This window comes from Pseudorca crassidens, chromosome 14 (genome assembly GCF_039906515.1).
Source record: "Pseudorca crassidens isolate mPseCra1 chromosome 14, mPseCra1.hap1, whole genome shotgun sequence".
Lineage (NCBI taxonomy): Eukaryota > Metazoa > Chordata > Mammalia > Artiodactyla > Delphinidae > Pseudorca > Pseudorca crassidens.
The window spans coordinates 14,755,577-14,766,442 of record NC_090309.1 but is presented as its reverse complement, the minus strand read 5'-3'; the positions used below and the strand labels follow the sequence as shown (position 1 = coordinate 14,766,442).

At 57.7% G+C, this 10,866-nt stretch overlaps 1 protein-coding gene across 2 annotated transcripts; it reads right to left on the bottom strand.

Moving 5' to 3' along the window:
• Positions 1–615: 615 nt before the first annotated feature.
• SFTPB (surfactant protein B) lies at positions 616–10,639 on the bottom strand. Of its 2 annotated transcripts, none has more exons than XM_067704495.1 (11): positions 10,576–10,639; positions 9,870–10,000; positions 8,917–8,988; positions 8,452–8,577; positions 7,715–7,867; positions 7,408–7,503; positions 4,205–4,376; positions 3,887–4,047; positions 2,991–3,071; positions 2,354–2,438; positions 616–2,227 (listed from the first exon to the last, which is right to left on the bottom strand). In XM_067704495.1, exons 1-10 carry the CDS (start codon positions 10,637–10,639, stop codon positions 2,376–2,378), a joined length of 1,119 nt encoding a protein of 372 aa, XP_067560596.1. In that variant the 3' UTR covers positions 616–2,227; positions 2,354–2,375. The 2 variants fall into 2 exon arrangements, with proteins under 2 accessions (XP_067560596.1, XP_067560597.1); XM_067704496.1 differs by having other exon boundaries at positions 9,870–9,997.
• Positions 10,640–10,866: the final 227 nt, after the last annotated feature.

The following is a 10,866-nucleotide window of genomic DNA, read 5'->3' as shown; positions in this document are numbered from 1 at the left end:
TAATGGCTTTCAAGACAATAGTCTGCTATAGATTTACAAAAAGATTTACTTAAAAGTTCAAATTCAGAGGCCAAGGGTTTGTGTCAATCTTCCCTACCCCAAGCGCAGGCTGTATAAAAAGCTCTTCCTGGGCTTCCCTGGTGGCGCAGTGGTTGAGAGTCCGCCTGCCGATGCAGGGGACACGGGTTCGTGCCCCGGTCCGGGAAGATCCCACATGCCGCGGAGCGGCTGGGCCCGCTCATGGCCGCTGAGCCTGCGCATCCGGAGCCTGTGCTCCGCAGCGGGAGAGGCCACAACAGTGAGAGGCCCGCGTACCGCAAAAAGAAAAAAAAAGCTCTTCCTGGTGCTCGAATGGTGGAGCCATTCAGGGTGGAGCCAAAGGGTGGGCAAATGGATTGAAAAAGTCTGTAGTTCAGGGTCAAAGTCTACATCCACTATAGCTCTCCTGGGATTGGTAGGATTGTGGGTAATTTCAACTGTGTTTTGGTCTGCAATTTCTGAATTTTCTACAATAAACATGTATTTCTTTTATAATAGGAAACATAATAAAAGTTCTTTTATTAAGTGAAGGGACACTTCCAGGCATTTAGGTCTTTAATGCTAAAGGTTAATTAATTTGGTGGGTTTTTTTTTTTTTTTTGTATATTTTGGGTTTGGGGTACCCTAACAACCTCACTTCATCACAGTGGGTGGGCTCTTTGGGAGGGGGGAGGGTAACAGGTGGGGCCAGCCTGGAAACAGTTACAGGAGGGAGGGGTGACATAGGCATGTATTTCTCCATCATGAAGGAGGGTAAGGCTGCAGCTTCTGCAGCATCTTAAAGGGCAGTGTCTTCTTTTAGGACAAGGAGATAGCACTTTGTTAACATCCCTATGGTTGCTGTATTACCTGGGAACTGATCCCCAGCGGGACCAGCCCCAAGTGAGCTTTGAGGAGGTAAATCACAGCAGGAATCGAGTCACCCTGGCATTTCAAACAAAAATTGGGAGTTCAACCTTACAAAAAGCAACAACAGCTCTTAAGCAGGAAAATGTTCAAATACTGAAAATGCCCAATCACCTTCCACCAGGCTTGAGCACTGCTGTGCTCACCTTTGACCGCACCAGGGACTTCCTGATGTTTAAAGAAAGTTTAAGGATTTCACATGTCTATCTTTTCTGGTACTTCATGTTCCCATTTTTTATTCTTCTGAATCTTGAATTTTGTGAAAGTGTTAGCAGAATAATTAGAAAAGCTAGGATCTTGTGCACGTGGAGATCGGAGTGAGGCAGGGCCCAGCTTTTCCCCTGCTGTCCTCTTGCAGCCAGGACTTGGAGAAGCGCTGGGGCCCACAATGAGATCCCCTCGGCCCAGCCCTGGGGAGATCTCTACCCTGTGAGAGTGAGGCGGGCTCAGGTAGTGTGTGAAGGTGGCCCCGGCCTGGAAACCCCCTCTGCAGACCCTCTCCAGAAGATGCAGCCTTGGCCGTGCCTCACACCCAGAGTGGACGGAAGTGGCTCTGGTTGCAGGCTGTGGTTAGAGATAGAACAGACCAGGCTGAGGATTTGGGGAGCAGGCCGGGCTTCCCCCTGACCTGCAGATGGAAGAGGCTGGCCCCGGGGTGTGAGCTGCAGGAGGGCAGCGGGCTCACTCCTTTATTCACAGCTCTGGCCCTTGCCCCTAGAATGTGGCCTGGCCACAGGCACTCACTGCATTTTTTAAAAATGAGTGAAGAAATGAATAAATGACCTTTGTGTTGGGGTCTTGCTCTGGGGAGAATTGTAAAGTTGACCAGGTTTGCTCTCAGGGGCACTTCCCTGCCCGGAGGCACCTGGCAACAGAGGCTGCATCTGACCCACCCCTCCGTCCTAAGGTGCAGACCTCTGACCGAATGACAGGGAGGGAGAGAGGGATGTGTCTCAGGAGTAGGGAGACAGGTGAGGGCGGAGTTCCTGGCCTCTGAGGGGGTGTCATCTTCGGGCAGCAAAGTCTGATTTCCCCTGAGTTTCAGGAAAGGCTGGCCTTGGTCTAAACACATACAAGACTGAAGAGTGCAGAGGGTGAGCTGTTAGGGGGAAGCCTCAGGCAGGCACGGAAGCTCCCCTGAGGGCTGGGCCAGGGCGAGGGAGCTGGGAGCTGCGCCTGGCACTGAGCGCCATAGGGATTCTGGGCAGAGGGGTGAGCAGGTTCGAGAGAGGTCCTTCTGGTGAAGGTGCTGCCAGGGGCCCTCAGGAGCCTCGAGTTTGTCCTGTGAAGAGGAGGAGGGAGCAGGCAGAATCAGTGGCTGTCCTTTCCTGCTTGGGGACAGAGGGGCTCCCCTCCTGATGGGAGGAGGACCTGCCCACACTCCCGTCAGCTGGGGGCCTGGACTCACCTGGCATGGCGTTGACTTCTCATCAGAAGTCGGGTCTGTGGACCCACTGGAGAGGACTGATCGGGGTCATGCACATCCCCACGGCCTGCCACAGGGACAGCATTAAGGCCTGAGGGCTTGCAACACCACCACCACCCCCCCCCCCAGCCCCATTCCCAGCTCTGAGGATGTTAGGGAATCTCCTCCTGGAAGGGGCGGCTCTCACTCCACCTGCCACCTGGTGGGAGCTCTGGATGTGACCTCGTGGACTCCTTGGGCCACTCCCTGAGCCACAGGCCTTCTGGGTTTAGAGCTGGAGGAGGTGGGATGCTTGCCCCAAGATTCTCACTTGGTACATCAAGCAGACATTGCTCAGTGAACACCCCCCATCCCAGAATGCACATCAAACCACACTCCTTAAAGCTGCCCTCTCCCTTCCCGTACGCCTCTTTTTCATTCTTTTGTGGCTTTCTCTCGACTTCTCTGAGACTGCCTTTTCTATCGTAAAACATGCGAGGGCATGTCCCAGTTGGGGGCCTGTGCTCCTGGGGCTGCCCCGCACCCGGGGGAATGGGGCCCTTGAGGACCATGGACCGGAGAGGGTGGGGGTCCTGGAGCTGAGGAAAGTCCTGGGATCAGCTGGGAAGGGTGGGTGTACCTGGCAGGCGGTGTGGGCATCCCAGCCCCCGGACACTAGGGTCTGCAGCTGGGGTGCGTGCTGCTCCACGAACTGCTCACACTGAGGAAGGAGACAGACACAGGGTGGGGTGGGCCCAGGCCCAGGGCAGGGCTCCCCTGCCTGGCTGTCCAGGCCTCCCCACTTAGATGGATCACTCCAGGGCTCCCCCCGACCTCGTGTAGGTCCAGCCCTCAGTCCCCACTGAGCAGCTCCAGCTATAAGACTCTGAACAAGCCGCTGTGGGCTGAAATGGGGGTTTCTGCCAGGAGAGCCAGGGACGTTGGAGGTGGAGGCACAGGGGCAGAATCTCATCCCCCTTTTCCCCCTCCCCCTAAATATCATTTCTGGAAGGCATCCTAAAGCTCATGTGGTCTTGGAGACCTGATGTGATGGGCAGTAGGGAGGACCATGTAGAAAGCGGCCTCCTGGGACGGGAGCCAGCGCCCACTCTGAGTACCGGGACTCCAGGGCTTCGGGCCCAGCCCTCTCCTGCAGGGGGGTTGGTCCCCACTGAGTCACACCGGGAGGAGGGTTGGCTCTGGGACAGGACTGGGACCCTGGAGAGACGGCCAGGCCCTCTCGGGCTCCTGCCGGCCCTGGCATTACTCATCACCTGGTAGATGACCGGGCCTCCCTCCTGGTCCGTGAGGGAGGCCTGCTGGTCCTCCAGAGCCCACACCCTTTGTCCAGAGACAGCTCCTGACCTTAGCGGGTTTTGCCCTAAGTTACAGCGCCACCACTGTTTGACCCGTGTCCCGTCTGCCTGTCTGAGCTCCTTGAGAGCGGGGGGAGTATCTCAGCGTATCTCTGGCTGGGAAGCCTTTCCTGGGCTCAACCCTCCACCACCGGCAGCCCCTGATGTGCCTGTCCCTCACCTTCTGCCTATCCAGCCAGGAGCCCAGGCAGGCCTGGCGCATTGCCTGTGGCATGGCCTGCTCGCTGCTCTTCCCTGCCTGGGTGGTCACAGACACGCAGAGCTGGCACTCAATGTCTTGCGGTAGCCATTCTCCTGGCAGGGACCCCAGAGCGGTGAGGGCTAGAGAGAAAAAACAGTCAAGGATGCCCTGCAGAGTATTCAGTTCCTGTCCTCATTGGTGCAGTGCAGGGGCACCTGGGAGGGAGAGGGTCGTGCAGGGCCAGGGTGGGGAGGGCTGAGAGTGGGCGATGGGCAGGGGCTGGGACTGCAGGCTCACCTGGGCCAGCTCCGTCCTCGCTGGAGCACCGGAGGGTGGGGCCGCAGAGCAGCTGGGGCAGCACGCGGTCCAGCAGTGTGTTTATTAGGGTGCCGACATAGTGCTTGGACAGGAACTGGCAGATGCCGCCCACCACCGGGGCTACCCTGTGGCACACTTGTACCAGCATACCCTGGGGTGAGGGCCGAGAGAGGGCAGGGTCGGACCTTCTCTTGAAAGACCTAGTCAGTGCCCAGCACTAGCTGGTACTTTGTAGACCTTACCTTGTTCCCTTGGAGAATTATTATGCTGTTTACAGTTAAGGACCCTGAGCATCACAGACTCCAGGGGACTTGCCCAGAATCACTGAGCTGGTGCAAGACTCAGGCCATGGACCCACCTTTGACTTCAAAGAGTCTGGAATTGCTGAAATTCCAGAGTTGCCCAGAGAGGTGGGCATTGCCAAGGCCACATGGCAGCCTGGGGCAGTGGCAGAACCGGACCTGGGTCTTCTCCCTCCTGACTCGGGCGTGCTGTGCTTCCCCGCTCCCGTCTGTGCTCCAGAGCCTGCGGTTTCAGGAGTCCCTGGGGGAAGCCAGGAGTTTCCCCACCTCACCCTTGATTCCAAACACAACCTCCCAGCTGAGTGGCAAGGAGAGAGGTGGCAGGCACGCTCCTCCCTCCGCACCCTTATTCATACAGCCAAGAACTTACATGCATGAAATAAGCTACAAGGACATATTGCACATCTCAGGGAATATAGCCGATATTTTATAATAACTATAAATGGCATATAACCTTTCAAAGTTTTGTGAATCACTATATCGTACACCTGTAATGTATAATACTGTACATCAACAATACTTCAATTAAAAATAAAAGAACCTATATGCGGCAGGCTGGCCTGGGCCCTGCTCCTGCTTGCAACACTCCGCTGTCCCCTAGCACCAGAAAGGCGGAGGAAGGAGTAGGGCAGAGGGACGTGTACTTCTCTGGGATGTGACACATTCCAAATGGCACATCTCACCAAATGTACCCATTTGCTTGCATCAGATCCCACACTCGGCCTCCCCTCCTGCTCTGACGAGGTATCCCTGCTCTGTCAAAAGCTGGCCCATCTCCTTGTGCATTGGGTCCACCCTGCCCCCACCTGCACACGTGCTTCACCTCTGCATGCCCCTCTCTGTCCTGCCTCATTGCTATTCCCTCCTGCCGATTGGTCTCTTAGCATGTGAACACGCTAAAATAGCTTCTCTCATTAAAAAGCCTCACCCCGGGACTTCCCTGGTGGCCCAGTGGCTAAGGCTCCGTGCTCCCAATGCAGGGGGTCTGAGTTCCATCTCTGGTCAGGGAACTAGATCCCACATGCTGCAACTAAGAGTTCGCATGCCACAACTAAAGATCCTGCACACCGCAACGAAGATCCTGCATGCGGCAACGAAGATCCCGTGAGCCGCAACTAAGACCCAGAGCAGCCAATACATAAATAAATAAACAAACAAACAAACAAACAAATAAATAAATAACTTCTAAAAAGAGTCTCACCCATCTCCCCTCCCCTTCCCAGAAAAACGTCATGAAAGAGTTGTCAATACTCAATGCTACACTTTGGTCCCCGTAACTCCTCCAAAACAGCTCTCAAGGTCACAGCATCCCCCTGGACATGCGTTGTCAATCCCTCAGCAGCTCTGGGGCCTGATGACTGCTCCCTCCTTGATGAAATGCTTTCTTCTCTCAGCCTCTGTGACCCTCATGCCGTGGTGTCCCCACCTCCCTGGCTGTCCCTCCTCAGGTTCTTTCTCTGGTGTTTCCCTTTGCTTGGACCGGGCTTCCTTCTCCTCGACCTGGTCCACACCACGTCCCTGTATGATCCCAACCGTTCCCTTGGATTTCAATCTTGTCTGTAGCCTCGACTCTCGGACTGATGTCTCTGGACCTGGCTGGGGGATCTGGCTGCCTACTTGTCGCCTCCTCTTGCCTGTTGCACAGGAGTATTGCACGGCCAGGAGAGAACTCATGATTTTTCTGCCCAGACCTGTTTCTTCTCAAATCTACTCATCTCAGCTGGGGCCATTCCAGAGAACCCACGGCTCACGCCAAAGTCCGTAGCGTCATTGCCGATTCCTCTCTCGTCCCCACTCCCCAGGTCCCATCCATCGCTGAGTCCTGCAGAGCCCCCGTTCCAGACACGTCCCCAGTCCCCCTCCTAGCTCCACCCCCCCATTTCTGCAATCACCTCCTCACTCTCATTATTCGCTCCCATCCGCCCAATTCATTCTTCAAACCGTAAGAGCTTGATCTTGCTGCAGTGTCAATCCAGTCACGGCCTTCCCCTGCCTGAAACCCTTCCACAGCTGTGAACTGTGTTCAGAAGAAGGTCCAGGGTTCCTGCACTTGGCTCCGGTGTTTCTCCCGGGCCCGCCGACCACTCTCCCGGAGCCCACCTGAGGCAGCCACACAGCTGACCAAGCTCGTTCTGCTCGAGGCCCTTTGCCCGTCGGTTCTTGTCATCCTCCAGGCCTCAGCTTAGCCATCACCTCCTCAGAGATGCCCCCTGACGACCATCCTAAACCTCCTCCTCCATCACTGTCCCTCCCCTCATCTGTTTTAATTCTCTGCTCTGAACTAACCACTACCTGAAAGAAATCTCTCCCACCACAATGTAAACTCAGGAGGGTGGGGATGCCCTCATCTGGAAGGGCCGACAGGGCAGGGCGTCTCCTCACTTGGGCCCCATTTCAGGGCAGGGCTGTTGGGTGATGGTCACTACAGGTCTGGAAGACCCCAGGTTTGGGGCAGGCAGGGATGGAGTGTCCATCTGCGGAAATTCTCCTTTTGTAAAATGAAAGAACCGTTTCTACAAAGATGACTGAGATTCTTTTCTGTACTTTGACACCTGGCATAGTACCTGGCACACAGTCGGGGCCTCACAGTGGTTTTATTTCTGTTTGTTTTTTTCTCCCCCGTGGCTTGAGGGAGCTTAGTTTCCCGGACCAGGGATTGAACCTGGGTCACGGCAGTGAAAGTGCCGAGTCCTAACCACTGGACCGCCAAGGAATCCCCCACAGTCGTTGAACAGGCCCTAGGCCTGGCACCTACCAGGCCCAGCCTGAGTGCCAGGGTCCCTTGGGGGGACAATGCAGCCAGCTGGCCCCTGGTGGGCATATGAGGAGGGGTGGGGGGAAGCGGAGGTGTGGGCGGCCTCGTGGCCCCGGATGCCTCACCTTGGGAATCTTAGCTTTGATCCACTTGATCATATTCCTGCAGAGCCAGCAGAAGGGAAGGGGCATGGGAATGGATAACCGCTGCTCGGAGAGATCCTGGGGGAGAGAAGCGCGCTGGAGGCAAGCTGGACAGAAGGCTCCTCCGGGCTCTGCCTCGCCCGACTCGCCGCCCCTTCCGTGTCCCCGCCTCCTGGTTGTGCCGTAGGCCCTGCCTGGAGCTGCTGGTCCCCTTCCCAACGCTGCCCCTCCCAGGCCAAGTGATCCAGGGCCTCGGCCATGGCCCTCGCTCTCTGGATCTCCATCTCACCTGTGTCTGCGGCCCGGGCCTCTCCTGGAGGGCCCCAGGCAGCATGGAGAGGACCAGCTTGTCCTGCAGGGGGCCTGATGGCTCTGGCTCCTGCCCTGGCTCTGGTTGCCCACGTTTGCACAGGCCCAAGGACCCGCAGATGGCCTTCGGGTTCTAGGGCACAACGCAGGGTGAGAAAGTGATTGGGACGGGGGAGGGGACCCCACTCCCCCTCCGTCTGGCTCAAGGACCCAGGCACCAGGTAACTGCCTTTAGGCCTGGAATGGGGGAAGCAGGCTGGTTTGGGGCTGTGGTTTAGGACTCCGTTGGGGTGAGAGAGGAGACCAAAGGCAGAGAGGGGGTCAAGTGGGGACTTTGGGACACATGTCTGGGGATGTGTGTGAACGAGTGTGAGCGTGGATGTTTGTGAGAATGAGTGAGTGTAAGTACGTGAGAGTGCGTTTGTCGTGTGAGCGTGTAGACGGCGTAGGTGTTGCGTGAGGCTGTGTGCAGTGAGTGTGTGGCCGAGTGTTTGTGCGAAGCGTTCGAGGGTGTGTGCCGGCGCCTGAGAGCGTGCAGGCCCACCGTGTACAGCTGAGTGGGAGGCGCTGTCACCTGGGTACAGGCCGAGGAGCACTGAGTTTCCTGCACCCCGTGTGGGCAGGGGGTGGGCTGCCACGTGCGGGGGTAACTCAGGGACAGGGAGGGCGTGAAGGCTGTGCAGGAGGCAGGATGGAGGCGAGGCAGGAGGGCCTCACCATGTGGCTCTGGAAGTGGCTGATGACCAGTGGGAAGTAGGTGTCCAGCATGAGGTGGCACTGGGACCCCAGCAGCTTCAGCGGGAAGACGTCACACTTGTGCTGCAGGAATTCCCGTATTGTGTCCTGGGAGGCAGGCGGGAGAGGGGACTGTCAGCCTGGCCTCTCTGAGGTCTGCCCCGCCTGAGCCCTTGGACATGGGGCCATCGCCCACCCGAATGGCCACCTTCGCCCAGGGCCCCGGAGTTGGGAGGGGGCTAGTGAGCCGCACACTTGGGCGCAGACGTGGCTGCTCCCCTCAGGAAAGACCGTCTCTGGCTGTGCTGCTGAGCTCACCTCCAGAGCCCTCTCCCGGCCAGGAGGCACCTGGGATCACCCCCAAGCTGGAGAGGCCTCCTTTATGGGGCTAACCGCTTCTCTTTCTCTTAATCCCCAAGCTTCAGTCCAGGGTCTGGGCCTCATTACCTGGGAAATGACCTCCTTGACCATCTTGATGAGAAAGTGGGTGATGTCCTCACATTCCTGGCACAGGTCAGCCTGAGGAGAGGGCCCCAATTTGGGGCACATGAGTGGAGGCCATGCTCCCAGCTCAGGTGGCTGAGGCTGCTGGGGTGCTCCAAGACACAGGCAACTGCCCACGATCCCATCCCATCCCATCCATCCCATCCCATCCCAACCCATCCCATCAATCCCATCCCATCCCATCCATCCCATCCCATCCCAACCCATCCCATCAATCCCATCCTGTCCCATCCCATCCCATCCCATCCCATCCCATCCCATCAATCCCATCCCTTCCCCCCCAACCCATCCCATCACATCCCATCCTGTCCCATCCCATCCCATCCCATCCCAACCCATCCCATCAATCCCATCCCTTCCCCCCCAACCCATCCCATCACATCCCATCCTGTCCCATCCCATCCCATCCCATCCCAACCCATCCCATCAATCCCATCCCTTCCCCCCCAACCCATCCCATCACATCCCATCCTGTCCCATCCCATCCCATCCCATCCCATCCATCCCATCCCATCCCAACCCATCCCATCAATCCCATCCCTTCCCCCCCAACCCATCCCATCACAACCCATCCTGTCCCTTCCCATCCCATCCCATCCCAACCCATCCCATCAATCCCATCCCTTCCCCCCCAAACCATCCCATCACATCCCATCCTGTCCCATCCCATCCCATCCCATCCCAACCCATCCCATCAATCCCATCCCTTCCCCCCAACCCATCCCATCCCTTCCCCCCCAACCCATCCCATCCCTTCCCCCCCAACACATCCCATCACATCCCATCCTATCCCATCCCCTCCCATCCCCTACAGGGGCTCCAATCCCATCCAGAGGCTACCCAGGACCCTCTATCCCAAGACCTTTGGTCTCGGTACATCCTTGGGTGGTACTCACAGCTTCCACATGTCCCCAGACTTCCTGCAGGCAGTGCCCTAGGGCTCTGCACTGCAATGCTTGCTCCAGGCTTTGGCACCAGAACTCGGGGCCCTGGGCGCAGGCCGGGGATGAGGTGGTCCCGACAGCTGCTGTTTGGGGCCAGAGCAACCTTGGGATCCGAGCCACACCTGGCACCCTGGCCTCACCCAACCTCCAAACCCAATTTTACTGGGACGCATGACTGTTAAACATGCTGGAGTCGGACGGCTCTGTGTTCTACCTGCTATAGTGCCTGCCAGCTGTGCGACCTTGGACAAGCCCTGGAGTTTCTCTGAGTCAAAACCCCCTCATTGGGCTTCCCTGGTGGCACAGTAGTTGAGAGTCCGCCTGCCGATGCGGGGGACACGGGTTCGTGCCCCAGTCCGGGAAGATCCCACAGGCCGTGGAATGGCTGGGCCCGTGGGCCATGGCCGCTGGGCCTGCGCGTCCGGAGCCTGTGCTCCACAACGGGAGAGGCCACAACAGTGAGAGGGCTGCGTACCATAAAACAAACCAAAACAAAACAAAAAAACCTCCTCATCTTTAAAACTAGGACGAGGTACAGACTGAGGATAATGCGTGGGACAGAGCCAGGGCTCAGTAAGTGGTGGAGGAGGTCGTGGTGCCCCCTCCACACCTGGCCCCGGGGTGACGAGTGGGGTGAGGAGAGGCTGGGGAGACTCACCAGTGCCCGGCCCACAGAGCGCAGGCAGCAGGAACAGCCACGGCAGCAGGTGCGACATGGCCATGGCTTCTCCACAGTCTGGACACCCTGCCTGGGGTGGGGCCCTTATAGCTGGGGGCTGGGGCGTGGGAACAGAGCCCTGTGGGAGCAGCCGTGACCTCAGTGTTTGCCTTTGCCCTGGAGGGCCCTCCAAGTGCTTTGCTTTGATCCCCTCCTCTTCCCAGCAGTGACACTCCTGCCAGCCCCCACCCCACCCTGGCTCCTGCCTGATGTCCTGCTCCCCTGGGAACC